Source organism: Rutidosis leptorrhynchoides, chromosome 4, assembly GCF_046630445.1.
Source record: "Rutidosis leptorrhynchoides isolate AG116_Rl617_1_P2 chromosome 4, CSIRO_AGI_Rlap_v1, whole genome shotgun sequence".
In the NCBI taxonomy this organism is placed as follows: domain Eukaryota; kingdom Viridiplantae; phylum Streptophyta; class Magnoliopsida; order Asterales; family Asteraceae; genus Rutidosis; species Rutidosis leptorrhynchoides.
In genome coordinates, this window is record NC_092336.1 from 642,350,806 (window position 1) to 642,374,240 (window position 23,435).

The 23,435-nt window shown below is 36.2% G+C and overlaps 1 protein-coding gene across 1 annotated transcript; it reads left to right on the forward strand.

The window, feature by feature from the left end:
• The first annotated feature begins 4,896 nt into the window (after positions 1 to 4,896).
• On the forward strand, positions 4,897 to 23,297 carry LOC139839870 (beta-galactosidase-like). Its single transcript, XM_071830068.1, is given in 19 exon segments — positions 4,897 to 5,064; positions 5,345 to 5,440; positions 5,546 to 5,658; positions 5,926 to 5,992; positions 6,083 to 6,175; positions 6,269 to 6,412; positions 19,990 to 20,078; positions 20,173 to 20,278; positions 20,362 to 20,449; positions 20,547 to 20,665; positions 20,761 to 20,925; positions 21,046 to 21,224; positions 21,330 to 21,427; positions 21,713 to 21,822; positions 21,930 to 22,040; positions 22,447 to 22,557; positions 22,766 to 22,795; positions 22,797 to 22,972; positions 23,076 to 23,297. Coding segments are annotated over 19 exon segments (2,172 nt in total). The 3' UTR covers positions 23,185 to 23,297.
• The last annotated feature ends 138 nt before the right edge of the window (positions 23,298 to 23,435 follow it).

The following is a 23,435-nucleotide window of genomic DNA, read 5'->3' on the forward strand; positions in this document are numbered from 1 at the left end:
GAGCATTCATATCTTATCTTTTATATATTAATAGTGTAACCATGTCAAGTGCTCGAGTATATATGTTTATGCATGCTAGTACGCTAAATTTCGTCGTTAGATAGTTTTATGATGAATCACGAATTTAATACATATGCTACTGATATAAGGTATATGATATGCATGTTATTGGAAAGATGGCAAAAAATTAATAACTTTTCATTTAGAAATTGCGTGATTTCGATGAACGAATTAAAAGATATGATCAACTGAATTATAATTTTATTTAATTGAAATTGCTTTTGAATCTTCAATTAATATTTAAACAACTTGTTTGTAAGATTGATAAATTGGATTTTTAGATATTACTAATCGAGTAAATAAATTTCTATATAACGCACGTTTTGTTTTGTTGATCAATTGTCAAAGTTGACTGTCTTATCATGTTTTAAAGCTTTATAAACACTATAATCTGATTTTACAAGTATTGGAAAACTATGTGAAATAATAAAATATGTTTGATTGCCATGATAATTCAAATACAATATAGCTCCTGAAATAAATAATATTTTGAGTTTGATAAACTATAAATTCGTTCAAATTATCAAGACAAATTATCAAGACTTATACTATGCTAATATTATAAACATGTATAGATTTAAAGATCATATTGGGTCAGGTTGACTTTTGAGATGACTTTCGCTAACTTTTGCATGTCGGTCTCGAGCATTAGGATTGTGATACACTATGACCCGACCTAGCTTGTTAGACATGTATTGACCAACATATGTGTAGCGACCCCGTCAAATCGTCAAGTGATGGCGTCGGCTACGTGGGTCCCATTACCTGATTATAAGTCTTTAAGATAACGTTTGACCAAAATATGTCGCCTTCATTTCAAAATAAAGGTTGTTTCAAAGTTTACAAGAATTGTTCAACCAAAAGTTAAGTTACAACGTTATAGATACGATTGAAATCTAGGCGACACGGTTTAAAGTAAAGTCAAAAGACGCTCCATGAAATGCATGTATACTCGACATCCAATGCAAGTATCAAATAATGAGCGGAAGCATGTATCACATATCGTGCAAGACCTGAGAAAAACATAGAAATCTGTCAACGAAAAACGTTGGTGAAATCATAGGTTTAGTAAGTAAATTGTATTGAACCACAAGGTTCTTTAAGAATTGCTCAACCAGAATCATTCACATTCCAAAATAGTATTTGTATCACGAGCACCCAATTATCAAGGCTTAACCGAATCTTCCCTCTGAATTTTGAATTTAGTGTTAGAACTTACACTATACATTGTTGAAATTATATTTCATTCACTAACGGTAGCGAACCGTCTGAATGAGGGTTTGTTAAACCCGTATGGCCACACAACATAATTACACGCTTACACTTACACCCTGCAAGTGGAACTAATGATAATTGGATTGAGGACTTTTGTTCAAACTCGTATGCATCTTTGTATTCGTATTTGTTCACAATGTAAAAGCATGAAAAGTAATTAAGTATGAAATGTATGTATTTCTCAGCCCACGATGTAAAGAATAAAAGTGATTAAAAAGTGGGACTATGATCTCACCTTGAGTACAAGAGTTAATAAAGTACTTCAACAAGTAACCATGTGCAAGGACAAGGCTAGTCTTGACCTAAACATATAGGTTATATCAATAACGGTAAACACAAACGGTCAAAGATGTTCAATTAGTCCTATGGCTCGTTACGACTCGATTATGAAGCATGTGAGTCAAATTGTCAAGTTTCATGCAAGATACAAGTATAGAATCATGTTAGAAAGATTGCATAATTAATTGGTTAAGTTTGACAAAAAGTCAAACTTGGTCAAAGTCAACGAAAAAGTCAACATGTTCGGGTCGGGTCTCGGACAAATTTTCTATGCTAGTTATTCATATATAAGCATGTTAGAACAAGTTGCATGCGAATTGGAAGTCTAAAACATGGCAAACATTTCACGTGAAACGGACATTGGAGACAGAAGCTGGGCACGGCTTATGCCGCGCCGCGGCCAGGCCTGTCGCGCCGCGACAATGGCCGTGGCCTGGTCCCAGGCCTGTTTCACTTGTTCAAGACTTGGTCAATTTTCAAACAAACGCAAAACTCAAACCGTAAACAACTAGAAGACGTATCTTATACCGTTGGAAAGCTCTTTTGACAAGGAACACAACTAAACATGTTTCACCAAACAAAAACATCATTTATAATAGCCGAAAACTCATCAAGTGATCATTAAACGTTTATTTTTAAGGTTTCAAGTTCTTCAAATGCAATTTGAGTTTCGGGAAACCAATTCACACATATAATATGCCGTTTTGAAGGTAATGAAACATACATTACAACTAAACACTAATAATTAACATTCCATGGCATTCAAGCATCTAAAAATTCATGTCAAGAACTATCAAACCCTAGTCAAACATCTCAAAATCAATAATCATGTTTTTGGAGTTTCCTTAATCAACCTATACATCAAAATGAAGCTAATGATACTAGTAACACTTTTAAAACATGCACTTTAACAATCTAACAACATTTGTTCATCCAAAATCAAGGATTTAGCAAGTAATTTCATATTGAACTAGTTACACCAAAAATAACGAATCGAGCATACAAATTACATACACGACATCACAATGAGCCATAGACACTAATTAACAACTTTATAACTCAAAAATCTCAAGAACACCTAAAATTAGTGATTTTAGAAAATTACCCAAATGAGATGAAGTTGGTATCAAATTGAAGAGGATGAAGAGAGGATTCCAAATATGTAATTTATTTTGTTGTAAGCCTCCTAGATCGAATTTAGATGATGAATGATTGAATTGGGTGTTTGTGTGTGTGTTCTTGCTAGAGAGAAAGAGAGAGAGATGGAGGTGATTGAATGGTGGTGATTGGGGTGGACTAGTTGACCTAGTCAACTAGTTTGCCCCGTGTCAATTTTAGTCCCTCGAGTTTAGAAGCGGGTGCGGGATTTAACCGATCGAATATTTTTAAAACGCAAGTTAACGAGAGATGTTATAATTAAATAACGAGAATATTATGAACGTTCGTCAACGGAGTCGACGAATTTAAATACGAAAGATATTATTTAAAAAAAAAAAAAAGACGGTGTTAAAATAAATTTAACGGAAAAACGCGGGATGTTACAATATGTTCTCTAGGTTGAGATCTACGGTTATTTTGCATTCCGAGTTTCGGTCACATTTCGGTGAATGACCTTATGTGCTGCTAAGGTGAGTTTCATTTGCTCCCTTTTTAATTGCTTTTGCAATCTATATTTTTGGGCTGAGAATATATGCACTTTATTTTAAACGCAATGGATACAAGTACATACTAAATTCCACACTGAGTTTGAACCGAAAATCCCTTAGCTTTGGTAACTAGTAGCTGCCTGTTATAAGAACTGGTGAGCGCGAATAGTTGTATATGGATCCATAGAGCTTGACATCCCCGTCTGTTCCAGGTATAGAAACCCTAGCCTGAACTATAAAACAGACGTATGCTATTTGAGGTTGGTACACGTTGGTTTGCGTGTATTGTACATGTTGGTTGCATGTATGTTAAAACAGGGGTACTTATTATATAGACGTTAAAGTTTAGTTACCAGGGTGCTCAATTTCGTAGAATATTTTGATAAACATTTCTGGATGAAACAACTGAAATCTTGTGATCCACCTTTATATACAGATTATGCGCAACATTAAAACTATGAACTCACCAACCTTTGTGTTAACACTTTTAAGCATGTTTATTCTCAGGTTCCTAGAAGTTTTCCGCTGTTTGCTTATATGTGATACAAGCTATGTGCATAGAGTCATACATGCTTTATTCGAGAAAACGTTGCATTCACAAAATCATCACCATGTATCTTATTTTGACTGCATTATCAACAGATGTAGTATTGTAAACTATTAATTACGGTGATTTTTCATATGTAGAAATCATCAAATGTCAAAAACCTTGGAATTTGATATACAATTATGGTGTGCCTTTTCAAAAGAATGCAATGTTTACAAAACGTATCATGTAGATGTCAGTACCTCACTGTGAAATCGATGAATGATGTATTCGTCCAAAGGGATTTGGACAGATCATCACAGATACGATCATCATAGTGGAGTAAGATTAGTATGTTTGATTGGCTGGCTTTGATAAGAGATATGGTGGTGGTGGTGGTGGTGGTGGTGGTGGGAATGAAGATATTAATGAAGATGGTGATGAAGAGGATTATAGGTGAAATTTTTAAGAAACTTTGGGGACCAAACGTGTATTTTTGACTAACGATTGTTAATGAATTTGACGAAGATTACCTCAATTTTAAATTTTTTGAACACGTAATCTTTTTTTTGCGCAAAAATAAAATTGAAATCTTTTTCTGGCTTGTGCAAATTGGGGGTTACCTTGATTGTCAAATTGAGTAACTTTGATTACCTTTTCGGATCATTTGCCCAAATTATAATTATATTACCTTTAACATTAAATTTGACATTTTTATTTTAAGGTTTTTTACATAAATAATATAAAACACATTAATATAACATAAAAAAATAAAATAAAATAAAAAACTCACACCACCCAACCGTTAGAAATGGTGTTTATCAAGTTTAAAAGTAAGCAAGATTATTGGAGTATACCAAATTCTATGGTGGAGCCAGTTCTACAAACTTAAACAAAAAGAGAGATAATAGGACCCACTTCAATCTGTATAAAGAAGTTGCTCAACTTCTTGAATTCAAGCATAGCAACATAACTCTCTACCCCCAGCCCCCTCTCTAGGGAAAAAAAAATAGAAAACAACCTTTATATGTGTATGTTTTATAATTCAAAAGCAGGAAAAAAGCTCATATAAACAAGTTCCTTTCTCTGAACTTAAAGTGGTTTTCAAGAATGTGGAGAATGCCCAGAATCAAAATACTATTGTTACTTGTTATATTTTCTTGTATTTGTTCATCTATAAATGCAACTGTATCTTATGATGATAAAGCCATCATCATCAATGGCAGAAGAAGAATCCTCATGTCTGGTTCAATTCATTACCCAAGAAGCACCCCTGAGGTATTTCACTCCATCCTGTTAGAGATTCTATTATTTTAACGTGAGTTTATGTTTTTTACATCATTTGTCTGAATCTTGATCTTGGTTCTTGGTTATAGTCTTTGTAAGTTAGAAGTTTGATTTTTAATATGGTCTTTCTCGGTTTCACCATTTTGGGTGATTGTGGTGTTTATATCTTCAATGTCTCAAAAAGTTATTGCCTTTTAATGTGTTGAATCATTTTAGGATGTTTTTGTCCCAATTTTCAAAAGTTTCTTATATTTTCCTGTAATTTGGACAGATGTGGCCAGACCTTATAAAAAAGGCCAAAGATGGTGGCTTGGATGTCATACAAACTTATGTATTTTGGAATGGACATGAACCATCTCCTGGGAAGGTATAAATTAGTTAAATCAAAAATAAATTATTACTCAATATTTATGTCGTATGATGTAAATTTTTGTGCTTAAACATTACATCTGATGGATTCTCATATTTCCAGTACAATTTTGAGGGGAGGTATGATTTGGTCAAGTTCATAAAATATATACAAGAAGCAGGCCTTTATGTTCATCTGCGCATCGGCCCTTATGTTTGTGCTGAATGGAATTTTGGGTAACCACTAAATATTTTCATGTTTGATCAAAATTTACACTTTTGTAGTGGCGACTTTTGTGTTGTATGCATAGTCCAAATAAGAAAAAAAAAAAAAGACAAATATTGTGGAACCTGTGGTCCATGTAAATGTGGCTAAAACCAATTGTATAGCTATGCATGATATCCTTGTGTAGACATCTAAAAGAGAGAAAGAAAAAAAAAAAACACATGTGATTTTATCAATTTAGGATGCATCAACTTAAGTACGCTCTGTTTTGGATTCAGGGGATTCCCTGTTTGGCTTAAATATGTACCCGGGATATCTTTTCGAACAGACAACGGACCTTTCAAGGTTAGTAATTTAGATTTTAATAGTTGTTTTGACTAAACTTAGTGAAGTAATATAATTTTTCTAGTTCTTTCTGTTTTTATCATGATAAAGATTGCGATGCAAGGATTTACGACAAAAATAGTCAACATGATGAAATCAGCGGAATTATTTGAACCTCAAGGAGGTCCAATTATCATGTCTCAGGTTTTGACTTTACCTAATTGACACAAGTAGTTAACTAACTACTTAATCCTACTTCTTAGAATCTATTCTAAATGGTGGTGGTTGTGTTTTTAGATAGAAAACGAGTACGGTCCAGTTGAATGGGATATCGGTGCGCCAGGAAAAGCTTACTCTAAATGGGCTGCAAAAATGGCTGATGGTCTAAAAACCGGCGTCCCATGGATCATGTGCAAACAAGAAGATGCCCCTGATCCAATGGTAAGAAATTTCTAAAAGATGCATACCTTGAAATTATATAACGCAATATGATGTAGATGAGGTAAATAAAAAATTAAAAAGATATATCTGGTGCAATTATCGAAATCATGCAGAAGCCACGCAATTTGGGTACCACTAATTGTAGACGCTGAAAGAGAGGATCTTAGAATCAACCTAACACGATCTAGAGGCGGAATAACAATAGAAAGAGCTTAAACGAATATCTATGGGTTTTCGGGTTCGTACAAGTCAAACCAAGACTAGATCTTGATAAACACGAAGCCTAGACTGACATTCTGTGGTATTTGGACATGAAGATTGAGAGAGACTCGACCCAGAAGAGTTTTTCGTGTGTGTGTAATGTGCTAAGTCGTTAACCCAATTAATGAAGATTAATTAGGCTTAAATACCTCAGTTCCTATGTCGGTCGACAGTGAATGACAGTCGGTCGACTGACCATGTCAGTCGGCCGACTGTCGAGTAATATTACGAATTATATTTAAACGTTTACAAATATAAAATAACACATCGACAATCAACGTTTAACAATATTACAGGTTACAACATGATCGAATAAAACGTTAAAGTTCATGGAACTAGGGATTACAAAATATGCACTAACAAACTCCCCCTAAGACCTAGTTCCTCATAAGTCTTCGATCTGCTTCAATCTCTGTACGGATCTGTAACCATATTATTCAAATAGCAAACCTTTGCAACACGAATGTACTGTTGTGCTTGAACTCTATTTTCTGGCCTGTACAGCATCCGATTGTAGTACAATGTGAAGATGTCAGCTTCACAGCAATTTCTCAACCAAACGGGATCTAAAACCCGTATCGAGTCTGTCTCATCTTCCTTCAATTTGTCCAAAACGATGACTGCCTCCTCTGAGCGTTCATTGTAGTACCACCAGCGAAAACGTGGGCTAAAGTTCTGCGGCATTTTCATCACAGGAACCTTTCTCATATAATTTACTGGCTTGTATTTGACAATCTTTCTTCGTTCGCCCGTTTTCTTGTTTGTTCGATAAGTGATCGTGGGAAATTGAGGGCCGAATCCCTCAAAGTTCTTTGACAAGTACGAGTGTCTTATCTTCTTGCAGACAATATTAGGAATTCCGTCATAATCCCTATATAACATTTTGAGCCTAGCCACCTGCATAAATTCAAAGTACGGTAGAGACGTGAACTCGTATCCATGTTTGATGTAATCCACTCCGTACTCCTTCTTTATTGCGTATATATTCAACTCTTTAATGTAGGCCCACGTAATTATTTTTCCTTTAGCCAAAAGATTCGCCGGTCTATTAATATAATTCATCCATTCAGGTTCCGGCGCTGGCTTCTCACAATATTTTCTGATCCTCAACAGGATCTTCCACTCAGCTTCTAGAACTTCTATCTTTTCTTTATTTATCTTGACCGGTAAAAACCCTGGAGGCAAATCTTCGGTCTTTTCTTTTTCTTCGCATTTACGGTTTAGAAGCTCTTCATTCATTTTGAAGTAGTCTTGAAATGTAGGTAGATCTTTATCGTTATTACATTCGTACTCTGGAAAATCACCTATTGGTTCATCTTCAATAATTACTTCATCAAAATCTTTGTCGTTTTCATTACTTACGACAATTTCCTCAAAATCATCACTAGAATAGTAACGATTCTCAAAAGATGAGCTAGCAGTTGCGTCAGCTGAAGTACTTGCTTGTTGCCCTTGACGCACTAGCTCGGCCTGCTCCTCAGTGCTTAGATCCGGCGGGATCTCCCCTTCTTCTAAATCATCAAATACAACTGAGTGATTCAGACGATCCTGCTTTGCCAAAAAATCACGTAAAGAATAATCAATATTTAGAGGAATTACTGACAGTGGGTTCTCGCTTGTGCCTTTAGCAATATCCAAACCTAGCTCATCCTCGCCTTGATCGTTAAAATTACCAAAGTCTATATCCTCCTCGAGATCAACAGCCTCAATATCGAAATTATTTTCCCACTCAAGCACCTTCGAAAGTGCCTTGTTCGCTGTAGTCTCAGCCTTTACAATCAGCAAATTCTGAGCATCAAACTTAGTTTGTAACTTCTTCAATTCAACCTGTTGATCTTCAACCTGCTTGGTCAGTTTGGCAATCTCAGCATCCTTTCTTCTCTCTCTTTCATCAGCTTTTTCTTTAAACTTTTCAAATTCAGAAGCCATATTGACAACCTTCTCACTTAATATAGAAACCGCAGCATCTTGTGTAATAGCAGTCGTGGATGCAGCAGCATGAACTCCTGTATCAGTTTCAGCACGTGTTTCTTGAGTAGCAGCAGCTGAAGGTTGTCGTTGTGGTTGTGATTGCTGTGATTGTTGCTGTTCAGTGGCGGAGGACGACTCAGTCCTTTTTGCCTTCTTAATGAATCTTATGCGCCTCTGCTTCGGCTTTGTTGTAACCGAAGGACCCTCAGATTGTTTTCGCTTTCTCAGCTCGAATTGATCAGGGTCAAGGTCATCTCCTTCATCGTCTTCATCAACCAGTATCTGTTCAATTGGAACAACTGGCGGTGGCTGATTAACCTCTTGATCGTCTTCACCAACTGCGACGATATCATCTTCATTACCAGACGTACTGTTCTCATGATGACAAGCAGCACCTGGTGGACATACATAGTTTTCATTTGCGAGGTGGCCAACCAATCTCTTGAATGGTTCATCCGGACCTCTCTTTTGCTTGACTCGATTGAAAGTCAAATCGTTCAGATGATTCAGCTTAATCTCATCCTCCCAAACCTTATTCAAACCTTGCACTTGCTTTTCAATCATCACCTGCAAGAACCTAGGAAACATTAAGTGGCTCTTCTTTTTCACGTTCACCAACATGCTTCTGAAAATTACTTCGGAGAAGTTGAAGTCCGCATGAAGAACTAGTGCTGCAAACATTGAGCTATAAGTCTCATTCAGCTCATCAAAACCGCCTACCATTGGACTCATGCATCTCAACAACACCAAAGTTAGGTATTTGTATTGATGACAGAATCGAGTTCTCTTAACAGCTCCTTTCATTGGATCACCAGAGTATCCACATCTTACTAGACACCTTCGGACCTTAGTTCTATTCAGTGTGACTGGCATAGAATCATTATCTGGAAAACCTAAGTCTTCACGAACTGTCTGTGCCGAGATCTTTACAATTGTACCACCAACGCTGCTTCGTATTACCTTTCTTCCTTGTTCAGTGACGATAGAAGCATTGTTCCAGAATTCTCGTTGGTGTGAGTAGTATGCTTTGCATTCTAGAGTTATTGCAGTATGAATCCTGGACCTTTTCAAGAATTTGATAATATCAACGAAGCCTTCCTTTGCTTCAGGTCCTTCCTCGTTTAGACATGCCTTTAGATTGGCATTTTCGCTTGCCGTCAGGCCTGGAAGATTCTTGGACAGAATCACCTCTTCCTCATGTACATCTTCGTTCACTGGACTACCTAGTTGAGCCATTTATTCTGCTATACAAACATATATACAATAATCGAAAAGCGTTAAATCGAAAAATTTAAAAAAATACAGGAAACAACAGTCGGTCGACATACTATGTAATTCGGTCGATTTTCAAGGACAGTCGACCGACATTTCGTACAAATCGATCGACTTATAAAGTCACCCGACATAGGGTAAATCGGTCGACTTAGGAAGTCAATCGGTCGATTTAGGAAGTCAATCGGTCGATTTATCTAACGAAGCAAAAACGCAGATCCAAACTCAAATCCACCGATTTTATGGTGTTTTGTTTCAATCAAAGACTAATAAAGATCCAGAGAAAGCCGATATACATGATCTAGTATTCAACTAACTCTAACAGATCCTAATTCGTACCAATTTAATCGAAAATGAAAAATAAATAAGAAAACTTCAATAACTTTCGATTGAAAAAGAATTACCTAGATTGGTTAACGGCGCTGGAATCACAATTCAAAGATGTATACGAAAAACACGATCAAAAACTCTTTGTCGTAAAATTCGAATTTTTGGTAAATCAACACAATCGCACGAGATAAAGAAAATCGGCCGTTTGAGGCCTTTTTATACTCAGCTCGACAATCGGTCGACTTTGGTGTTATGTCGACCGACATATGTGACAATCGGTCGATACACGTGACAAACGATCGACATATGTAACAAGCAAGTAAGTCGGTCGATTTTTGTTCAATGTCGACCGACTTATAGTACAAATCGGTCGACTGTCTCCTAATTAAAAAATTATTTTTCGATACATAACCCCCGATAATTCCCTCTATTCACATCCACTGGCTGATTTTACACGCAAAATATTTTCGTTTTGAAGACTTTAACAAGTTTATGATTTGAGATGTGTAGTTCGTTTCTTTTTGACGTTGAGACACTATTTTTAACTTCAAGGAAATATATACATATTCACATAAGCAAACAAATAAAATGTTTTTGTATTTTTCAAAATAAATATCAACACACTGAAAAATCTTTTTGTAGTTTTTAGGATTTTAAAACATTTCACAATAACAATGCAAATGAAGTACAATTCATGTAAGAAAGTCAATGATCAAGGTTAAGAAAGATCCAAGATTGTATGGCATAAAACATGTTATTTACAGGAAGCAGTTTCTGTAAGTCATAAACCTAAGGAAGCTAAATTATCAAAAAGTATACATGAATCTCACAAGTAAAAGCAAATAAAACCAGAGAAATTGATCTTAACATGGTATCTATCTTCATTAACCTTTTACAGACTTTCCTCTTAGACATTTTGATGATCAAGTTAATTAATTACATTAACATATTGCTATGTTAGATTCAATCATTGACTTAGACATCATTTGAGATCGCACGATTTATTAGGTAGTCAATTGAGCACAAGTCTATTGACGCTTTCCGTTACCACAAGCACATCCGATAGGTCTAATTGAACAGGAAGATTCTCATAGTAATTTTGGAATATCCCTGTCAGCCATTAGCTTCTATCGTAACGTATACTTTTCAATTCATATGATTCTGATGGATCTCATAGTATATTCAATATTCTATCAATCGTGCAATCAACCAACTGCTATCAATCTCATTCCTTCTTTATTATTAAAGTTATTGGAGGAAACGGAATGAAAGACGTATCTTTCTTAATAAGTGAGTATTCAGAATATCTCTCTGAAGACATCTTTCGCTATCTAGGCCTTAATGGGTACAGTCCCATATCACAGACAATGATAATAAGTCCAATAGAATGGTTTTGTTGAAGTATGAATGATTTAAGTTCTTCTTGGTAATCTTCACACTCATTTGTATTCTTGCAAAGACTTCTCTTCTCGATTTCATCATTATCTTGACCTTGATATTTTCGTCTTCCATGATTTCACTTCTGTTTTCATGATATAATAACTTGATATGCAATGTGCCATTTTTTTTATTATTTTTTTTTTTTATAAAACAACACATTGCAGTCTTGACTTTGATTTAGTTCTCGAATTGACTTCCTTGCGATGAAGATCTCTTTTCTTCATGGTATCTATTAACTTAAATCATTCATTCATGGACTGTCTGTAATATAGAACCACACTTTTCAACCCGTTCACAGGAAAGACACTCTTATTGAGATAAACTTACTATTTTGGAGTTTAGTTACGATTCAAGAATTAAAGTTTGATAGAAGTCGGTATGAATAGTCAAATAGAACATTTTCAACGCTTATTGATCGCTTGAATATCCCAATTAGTCGTGAGACTCAATGGTGCAGCAATTTGGAATTTGCTTGGGGATATTCTACATCATGTGTTTCTAGATTATACGTCATGATAGGGGATACCCTCACCTTTTGTTGATTTCCTCAACAATTTTCTTTAAAGTATGCACCTGTGGTAATTAAGTGACTACCCTCAACCGCTGTAAACCTTTCCATGAGTTCCTTATCAAGATATTTACATGATTGTGATTATGATCATCTCATTCTATGATTAAGTCCGTATCCCATTTTTATATAGATCAAACTCGTTTTTTTTTTATTTTCTGAAAATCTGATGTTGCATGTTGCATTCATTACTCCCCCTAAAATACTAAAAATCTAAAATCTTTTTGGTTTTTTTTTTGGATTTTAAACACACAGAAACAATCAGAAAGAAAAGAAATATAACCACACAGTATATACAGGTATGCAAGCAGAACACATAAATTGAAGTTACTCGTTGGTCTCTTCGTCAGAAATGACATCTGACAATATTTTGACACTTAACTCAGTTAACAAGAAATCAAAACGCGGTTTATCAAAAGCTTTTGTGAAAAGATCAGCCCTTTGCGTAGTTGTGCCAATTTGTATAACATCAATTAGCCTTTTCTCATAACAGTCTCGAATAAAATGATATTTAATCCCTATGTGTTTGGTCTTAGAGTGATTCACAGGATTTTTCGTAACAGCTATGGCAGCAGTATTATCAACAAAAATAGGAGTATTAGAAATATGCAAACCGTAGTCACGAAGCTGCTGTTGTATCCACACAACCTGAGATGCACAGCTTGCTGCAGCAATGTATTCAGCTTCACAAGTGGACAAAGCCACTGCTGTCTGCTTCTTGCACTGCCATGTAACTAGTCTGATTCCAAGGAATTGACAACCTCCTGATGTTGACTTAAAATCTTTCTTGCATCCACCATAGTCGGAATCACTATAAGCCGTCAGTACAAAATCATTATCACAGGGATACCATAGGCCCAAATTCGGAGTTTGCTTTAAATAACGCATAATCTTTTTCACCACAAGCAAATGATGTACATTCGGATTTGCTTGATAGCGAGCACATAAACAAACTGCGAACATGATATCAGGGCGAGACGCTGTTAGATACATCAACGAACCAATGATGGCTCTATATAAGGTTTGATCAACCTTATCACCTTCCTTATCCTGTGTAATCCCGTGATTCACCGATAGCGGCGTCCTTGCAGGACGCTCATCTTCCATTTTGAATCTTTTCAGAATATCTGATACATATTTTGTCTGATGTAAAAAGATACCCTGATTTGTTTGTACAACCTGAATACCAAGGAAGAATTTGATAGTTCCCATTGAACTCATCTTGAACCGTTTCTGCATTACCTCCTCAAAATCATCCACCATCGTCTTATCTGTAGATCCAAAGATAATATCATCCACGTACACCTGTACTAGCATTATATGCTTGCCCTTTTCTTTGATGAAAAGTGTCTGATCGATGACACCTCTTCTGAAACCATTATCAATCATATAGTTGGACAACGTACCATACCACGCTCTTGGAGCTTGATGAAGCCCATACAGTGCTTTTTCTAGACGATATACCTTTTCTGGAGAGTGTGGATCTGTAAAACCCGGTGGTTGTTTAACAAACACGGTCTCATTGAGAGTCCCGTACAAAAAGGCGCTTTTGACATCCATTTGATAGACCTTGAAGCCTTTAAAAGATGCGAATGCCAAAAATATTCGAATTGCCTCAAGTCTAGCCACTGGTGCAAATACTTCATCATAATCTATATCAGGGATCTGCTGATATCCCTTCACAACCAATCTAGCTTTATTTCGAATTACAATACCTTGCTCGTCCTTTTTATTCTTCCATACCCATCTAAGCCCATAAGGTTTGCAACCATGCGGCGGAGTCACTAGTTTCCATACTCCTAAATGCTTGAATTGCAAAAGCTCTTCTTGCATGGCATTTACCCAATCATCATAAAGAAGAGCTTCCTCAACAGAATTTGGTTCAATTTGACACACAAAGCATGAATATGCATGTAAGAAGAGTTTGCCTGACCTATTTAGTGAAGAATAGAAAGCTTGCATAACATTCTCAGTTGAAGCTTTCTGATTTTCAGACGTTGAGGCATCATTTGATGGTGCTCCAGAAACTCCTTTCGAATCAACAATAAAATCATCTAAGTGTCGAGGTAGGACAACTGTTCGTGATGATCTACGAACACCTTCAGGTCCTGGTTGTTCTTCCTGAACTTCTACATTTTGTGGCAGATTATGAACACTTTCGCCACTGTCTATAGGTTGTGAGTCCTCTTCAGAATCAGATCCATCATAAGATGGATCATCTTGATAATCACCGGATTCTTCATCATCTTGAACAAGTTGTTGTTGCGGCACTGGGTGATGTTGTGGTGCCGTTTGAGATTTCGGAACCATTTGTGATGGAGACGTCTGCATTTCATTCAGTAATCTTGCAATAACTTCATCATCAGTAGCAACAGACGGAAGACCAAAAGAATCAAACAAATTTTCATAATCAAACTGCCATGAAAAACCTTTCCCAGCAGGAATAGCAGCATTTCTTTGAACATCTACTTCAAAATGTTCTTCAACACGTTTAGATACAGTGTTGAAAACTCTTTTGTTTGGATTCCCATAACCAAGAAATATACCAGGAACAGCCTTAGGATTAAATTTTCCTCCAGTATCTCGTATCATGATTGAACACGGTGCACCAAAGGGTTCGAAATGTTTAATGTTAGGCTTCCTTTTATGTAGCAATTCATAGCAAGTCTTTCCATGTCTCTTGACTACTAACAATCGGTTCATTGTATAACATGCTGTAGCCACAGCTTCACTCCAGAAGTTAACCGGTAAACTTGAGTCGGCTAACATAGTTCTAGCAGTTTCAATTAACGTTCTATTACGTCTTTCAGCAACACCATTTGATTGCGGAGTATAAGCTGGACTGAACTGTTGTTGAATGCCTTTCTCATTGCAGAAACTCTCCATCTGCTGATTCTTGAATTCAGTACCATTATCTGTTCGAGTCTTCCTAACCTTTAACTTGTACAAAGATTCCAGCTTCAAAAACAACAACTTTATATTGTCAAACGTGTCAGACTTCCTTTTTAACATCACTACCCAAGAGTATCGTGAGTATTCATCAGTCACTACCAAACAATATGAATCTCCAGAGATGCTTGTTCGATTAATCGGACCAAAGAGATCCATATGTAACAACTCTAGAGGAACAACAATTGAATGATGTTTCTTTGTTGCATGTGACTTTTTAGTCTGTTTCCCTTTCTTACACGGAAGACATCCTTCAGGAATTTGAAAACTCTTAACATTTACTCCCTCAATCATATTATTATGAACAAGATTGTTCATCTTTCTCAAGCTCAAATGACCCATATGCTTGTGCCATGAAATTGATTCTTGTTCTGTAGCTTTGGATATGAAAGCTTGATGACCTGTTGCAGCTTTAACATGGGCTGTTGACATATCCAAAATATACAAATCTTTATTTCTGGGAGCTGTCATAAGAATCATCTCTTCCGGTATTACATACTCTTTCTTCAAAATGTAGCATCTTTGATCATCAAAGGCAACCTTATGCCTTTTATCTGCTACTTGCGAAACAGACAGCAGATTATTTGACATCTGCTTCACAAAATTCACTTTATCAAAACTAACATTAGCATTAGCAATCACACCCTGAGCTGTAATAAAACCTCCTTCATCTCCTGCAAAAGAAACAGATCCTCCATTTACTGATTTGACATTAGAAAGTAAGGACATATTTCCTGTCATGTGCCGGGACGCCCCACTATCAACAATCCATGTATTTCTACTCGGATCGTAGGTGACCTGCACAACAAGAAAAGAAGTTAGTTTGAGATGGACACCCATGCCCAAATGGCAGTGGGTTTCCCATCGACACCAATAACTTGCACATCCATCCATTGACCCTTTGATCCCGATGGATCATTGGACTTGTCAACAACCTTTGTCTCGGTTTTAGGCTTCCAAACGGTACGTTTACCAACAGATTTCTCATAATAGTCATTCGTTTGAAAAATTTTATTCACACCTGACTGTACCCTTGTGGATGAATTAGCAATAGAATTTGACTTTGGTTTATAAAAACCTTTTGAACTATTACTTGAAGTACCTATGGAACTGGAACTAGAAGCATAGTGTGTAGTTTTCTTTTCAGTGTCAGATTTTCTTTTTGGTGTTTTCCAACGCTGTTGACAGTTAACAGCACAGTGACCCTTTTTCCCACATTTATTACAGTTTTGAGTTTCTTTTGTACGTGTTTTTGAACTCAGATGCTTATTGGGAAAAGACTGTTTCATGGGTGGCATAGGCTTCTCAACATGATGTTTCAAGCCTGGTCGACGGTTAGGATGCACATATTTAGGCACATTGTTAGTATTAGGGCTCCTTTTATTAAATAGTTCTTCAGGTGCTTGTGTAAGAACATATTCTTTATCTAGGTTGAGTCCCTGCTGATACTTGACAGGTGTCTGAAATATTTTCTTTCCATTAGCGTTCCTAGAGTTTACTTGTTTTCTAGGTGTGGGTTGTCCGCTTTCACTAGCCTTACTAGCATTCAATGGATTTTTCAGGATAGTAATTGGTTTGGATTTTGGTGTCACAAACTCTGAAACTTTTTCATACACTGAATCAGATTTACTGTCCTCAGCTAAGTAGTCAACAATCGGCTTAGTGCTGTCTGATTTTTCATTCTCTACAGGCTTAACACTTAGGATTTCACTAAGGCAAGAATCAGAAGGTTTATTAATGTACTCATTCCTAAGAGGAGGAGGACACTCTTTATAACCTAAACCCTTTTTACCATCATTCTTGTTATAGACAGTATAGTCAATGACATATGACATTCGCTGCCAAGTGTCATTTCTAGCCTTTTCTGACTCATACTTAATCTTAAACTCTTCCTTTTCTCTCTTAGTACATTCAAGTTGATTTAAGTACATCATTATGGCCTTTTGGTCACCTGAAATTGTAGCTCTTAAATCATGAACTTGATTTTCTAGAGTTTTGATTGTCTCCCTGAATTCCTTTTTATTGTTAAACTGAGTTAAATTAGTCTCGTATAGGCCTTTTACCTCAAGATAAGCTGCTTTAACAATCCTAAGTTCCTGTTTTACTTCGGGACAGTATATACATCCTAAGGGAATATCATTCAGTTTAGAAACTATGGATTCAAGTTTAGCAATTTCTAACTTATGATCAGCACAATCGTTACATACCAAAGGAAATTCAGTTTGTACCTTAGAGTCACTTGATGTGTTTGCCATGAACGAATACTGCTTTTCTTCAGTCTCTGATTCAGGTTCAGATTCTGAACTAGAACTGGAACAGTCAGAATTATTCAACTCAACTGAAATCTTGACATCATCTATTACAATAGTTTCTCCATCTGATGAAGACGAACTACTGTAATCCGTCCATACATCGCCATCATTGTGCATTTCGTATTTGAACTTCTCATACACTCTCTTGTTAAGAACACCTCTTCTAACATATCTGATCATTGCATAAGTTCGCTCAATTCTTGCTTCCATCTTGCAGATGTAACACATGCATTCTTTCGCAGTACCAACACAACCAGCTTTCTCTCTTTCTTGTTTCTCACTTTCAGTTTCTTCTTCGGTCTTAGGCATTCTAACAACGTTAGCATGATTTTCATCATCAGCAAATACTGTCCAATCACAACCTTCGTCTGAATATGTTGCAATTAAGCCTTTTTCTTTATCATTTCTGATAGTATCACCGCTCGTTGTTTCAACTGGCACATTAACCTTTGTCTTATTATACTGATTGTGAAATGGGTTGTGAAAACCAGTTTTCTGTGGCCTGGTACATGTTCTTTTGAAGTGTCCTAACTCATTGCAATTAAAACATCTCACTTTTGACATATCAAAACCTAACTTAGTATCTCTAGTAACACCTAAGCTCTGTTGACCTGTCCTTTTTAGAAATTTCTTCGCTCGTCTAATCACACTACCCATAGCCCAGAGGATATCCATCTTTTCAAGTTCATCCTCATCAATCTGCTCATAATCTTCTGCTTCTAAATGAGCATTACCAATTTGACCACCAACCATTTCATTATAAGAATTAACTACCAAAGCAACTAAAGCCATATCTTCCTCTACAACTGAAAGGGGCCTAGTTCTTAAATTCTCAGTGTTGAGAACTACAGTTTTTGGCTCCTGTCTAATGGTGGACTGATTTGTATTACTAGGCTTATTTACTTGGGTTGGAAACATCACATTTTGAGCAGGTTGTGATCTATTTACAGCACTCTCATTAGAAACAAACGCTGTTTGTAGGGGAGCATGAACATTTCTCAATCCAGAAGTACCAGCTTTGTAAATTATAGGACTCTGTTGACCCTCAAGACGTTTCTTCTTGGTTTCCATATCCAAGTCCTTTACCATCAATTTTGATGTGAATTTATCTAGGGTCAGTGATTCACCAGCAGACGAAGCTCTGTCCTCTATCTGTTCAATAAACGCATCCCACTTGTGTGGTAAACCATCTGTTAATTGTTTGATAGCTTTCTGTTCTGTAACTTCTACACCTAAGTTACCCAATTCAGAGACAAGATGACGATAGCGAATGATTGTCTCTTCTAACGTTTCATGACTTAGAGCAGCAAACCTTTTCCATTCACTTTTGATTACTTTAGCTTTCTTTTCACGATACGCCTTATTTCCTTCGACACCTATCTTAATAGCATTCCAAAGAGAATATGAAGTTAAGTGCATTTGATATTGATGATAAATATCACCGTCTAAACCCTGGGTCAATTGAGCATAACATCTACATTCTAAGGCGAATCGGTCGACTGTCAATGATTACTTGGTCGAAGTTCTGTTTACATTTAGGCAAATGGTAGTACTTTTTCAATCGGTCGATGTTACTTCAATCGGTCGGTTTAGAACTTAAGTCGGTCGGTTTACAACGTAAGTCGGTCGGTTTATCATATGTCGGTCGGTTTAAAGACAATCGGTCGAACTAATGATAATCGGTCGAAATACACGAAAATCGGTCGATTGTCTACTAAGTCGGTCGACTGTACTTTCTTTCAGAGCCAGAATCAAAACCGAAGGTTTAACGTAAAAGTATACAACATTCAATCCAAAACCAATTTTTTGACCCAAAAATATACCAAGAACTCGTTTAAAACAATTGATTCAGCAAGCCATTGCTCTGATACCACTTTGTAGACGCTGAAAGAGAGGATCTTAGAATCAACCTAACACGATCTAGAGGCGGAATAACAATAGAAAGAGCTTAAACGAATATCTATGGGTTTTCGGGTTCGTACAAGTCAAACCAAGACTAGATCTTGATAAACACGAAGCCTAGACTGACATTCTGTGGTATTTGGACATGAAGATTGAGAGAGACTCGACCCAGAAGAGTTTTTCGTGTGTGTGTAATGTGCTAAGTCGTTAACCCAATTAATGAAGATTAATTAGGCTTAAATACCTCAGTTCCTATGTCGGTCGACAGTGAATGACAGTCGGTCGACTGACCATGTCAGTCGGCCGACTGTCGAGTAATATTACGAATTATATTTAAACGTTTACAAATATAAAATAACACATCGACAATCAACGTTTAACAATATTACAGGTTACAACATGATCGAATAAAACGTTAAAGTTCATGGAACTAGGGATTACAAAATATGCACTAACACTAATTTTGCGAATACTACAATCAATGAAGCTCACAACACGTTTACTTGGTTGTACATACAACTTAGCCTGAAGTCCTAGCTCTGTATCTCTCTAACATGTTAATTACATGACAGATTGATACATGTAATGGTTTCTACTGTGAGAAATTCACTCCTAACAGGCCATACAAACCTAAAATGTTTACAGAACTTTGGACTGGCTGGTGAGTCCTGTAAATGTTATAACCCTTATTTCGTAAATGATTCGAAACCACTTTCCAACATTTGAAAGTTTTTCAAATTATTTTGGTATTGAAGGTTCACGGAATTTGGTGGCCCAATTCCTACCAGACCTGTAGAAGATATAGCATATTCAGTTGCAAGGTTCATACAGAATAACGGCTCTTTTGTTAATTACTACATGGTAAGTCGCTATCAAAATGGGGTAAATGGTCATATTTTTTTACTTTTTCTTCAGTTATATTTTTATACATGTTTTGGCTCTAGTATCACGGAGGAACAAATTTTGGGCGCACAGCAGGAGGTCTCTTCATTACTACGAGTTATGATTATGATGCTCCCATAGATGAATATGGTATGCAATAAGATCATATTTCTAATCTTCTTTATATATGTGATATATCTAAAGATTATGACTTAGCTAATGATGGTTTATCCATGTAAAATTTCAGGATTACTGAATGAGCCCAAATGGGGCCATTTAAGGGATTTACACACAACCATTAAACTAGTTGAGCCTGCTTTAGTTTCAGCTTATCCTACTGTTATATATCCTGGAAAGAATCAAGAGGTTAGACTAGTGAAATGCTCAAAATTATTGTGTTTAAATAACTTAATTATCGTGATCTTATTATATCCATGTATGTTAATGTTACCCAACTACAGATACATGTATTTCAACCGAAAACTGGGAGTTGTGCTGCATTTCTCTCGAACTATGATCCACATTTTTCAGCAAAATTGATGTTTAGAAATGTACAATATAACCTCCCTCCTTGGTCAATTAGCATTCTTCATGACTGTAAAAACGAAGTATTCAACACCGCAAAGGCAAGAAATTACTATTTTACACTTTTCTTATTACTATCTATATACTTACAAATTCCAAACGTAGCTGCCAACTGGGTTAAAAACAAGTGAAAAAAACTCAGGCCAACTAAGTTGATACAGGTTAAAGCTTCAAGCACACAAAAAAAGATGACAGTTGTTGAGACCTTCAAGTGGGAATCATACAATGAAGAAGCTCCAACTTCTGATAGTGGTGATGGTGATACTCTTTCCATGGAAGGGTTATATGAGCAGTTAAATGTTACAAGAGATGCATCTGACTACTTGTGGTACCTTGCAGAGTGAGTAAAAGACTGACTTCTTTTATATATAGCTATAATCCTATATATACAAGACACGATTATAAAAATATTGAACAACTTACTGTATTATTTTTGACTTTCCAGCATAAATGAACATTTTTTGAAGAATGGGCAGTTCCCTACACTCACAGTTATGTCAGCAGGGCATGCTTTGCATGTTTTTATCAACAATCAACTGTCAGGTAAATCTCACATTTAACAAGATGCATGAATCAAGAAACATGTAAATTTTAGTTCCGGTTAATATGGATCAGTTCACGTTGACTTGAGTCGCAAACACTTTCTTTTATCATAACTATACAAAAATAAAAAATAAATGTTTAGAAGGTTATCATAAAACAAAACCAGAGTTTCAACCCATTTGACCGATTAAAATAAAGCACGTGCCATTCTTAAGTAGACTGGGTGAAGTTTCCACCTTCACAAATGAAGCACACTTGACTCTCAATTGTGTTGTCCTATTACAGGAACAGTCTGGGGATCACTCAAAAATCCAAAGTTGACTTTCAGTCAAAAAGTAAAGTTGAGAGCAGGTGTTAACAAGATCTCTTTGCTAAGTGTTTCTGTGGGACTTTCGGTTCGTTCTTACACTCAGTGTGATTTATTTAAATCCATTTTTTCCACCTGTCAACATACACAGTTTATTTTACCAAGGTATAATTTTTTTGTATCAAATCACTTCAGAATGTCGGCACACACTATGAGACGTACAACGTGGGGGTACTAGGGCCAATTACCTTGAAAGGTCTAAATGAGGGTACACAAGACTTGATGAAGCATAAATGGTCTTATAAGGTTAGTTCAGTGACGTTGATGTTTACATAGAGTGTATTTTCGTAAAACTAGCTTGCAGTCGGAGGTGAAAGCTTATATAGCTGGAGCTTATATTAAAAGCAACCAAAGCTTTTTTGTTTTTGTTTTTTTGTGTTTGACTCAAAATAGCTAGAGTTGGAGCTTAAAAATATGAATTAACGTAAATAGTACAAACAAACACATCATGCATAATTATATAAGGGGTAGTTATGTAATTTACATTCCATAAGCTTATAATTTATTTATAAAAGCTACTTCAACTAGCTTTTTTAGAGCTTAGTTTTTCAAAAAGCTCTTAGAAGTTTGTCTACTACACAATGCTAGAAGTTGGAGCTTATAGTTATAAGGTTTGGTTGTCCAATAACTTGAAAAACATTGCTCATGGCAGGTTGGGTTAAGAGGTGAAAGTTTGAGTCTCCATACACTCGATGGAAGTTCCTCTGTTGAGTGGCTACAAGGATCCTTGGTGGCTCAAAAGCAACCTCTTACTTGGTACAAGGTAATTTTGTTGCTCATTTTTATAGTGAAATGCACCACTACTTTGTGGGTCAATTCCATCTGACCCGACCTACTGATAAATAATTTGTTTTGACACAAACCCATTTTGACCTGTTACCCAAACCCATCTTGACTTGTTACCCAACCCGACCACCCCATCCATTTCTACATCTAACATCAACACTTTCTGTAAACGTCTTTACTTCAAGACTACGTTCAATGCTCCTGAAGGAAATGAACCCACTAGCTTTAGATATGAACAGCATGGGAAAAGGTCAGATATTTCTCAACGGAGAAGGGCTCGGGAGACACTGGCCCGGAAACAAAGCTCATGGTAACTGTAATAAATGCAGTTACACAGGGATCTACAATGAAAATAAATGCAACCAATATTGTGGAGATCCTTCTCAAAGATGGTAACACTTTTTCCTTTCTTTCATCATGTTATTTTTGTTAGTACTGATTAATGCATGTATCAGAATGTCTTCCAGATTTAATAAAGGATTCTAATTGTTTCAGGTATCATGTTCCCCGCTCATGGTTAAGGCCAACCGGTAACTTCTTGGTTATCTTCGAGGAATGGGGAGGCAACCCAGATTGGATTACTTTAGTCAAAAGAACAACTTAAAATCAGTATCAGTTACACCTCTCAATGGATATCATAGTAGTAAATACACGTAAAGAAGATATATAAAAAGGATGAAAATAATGCTATTGGTTACTATGGGCAGTGGACATGTAAAGGCATATCAATTGCCATATTGGCCAATTTAAGAGCAGTACATTTGTATTTGTTTGTATATAATATGATCCAACAGCCTACTTTTATTAATAATAGACTGGATCAAAATGTTGTCCTGTACTCATGCATAGCTTGAA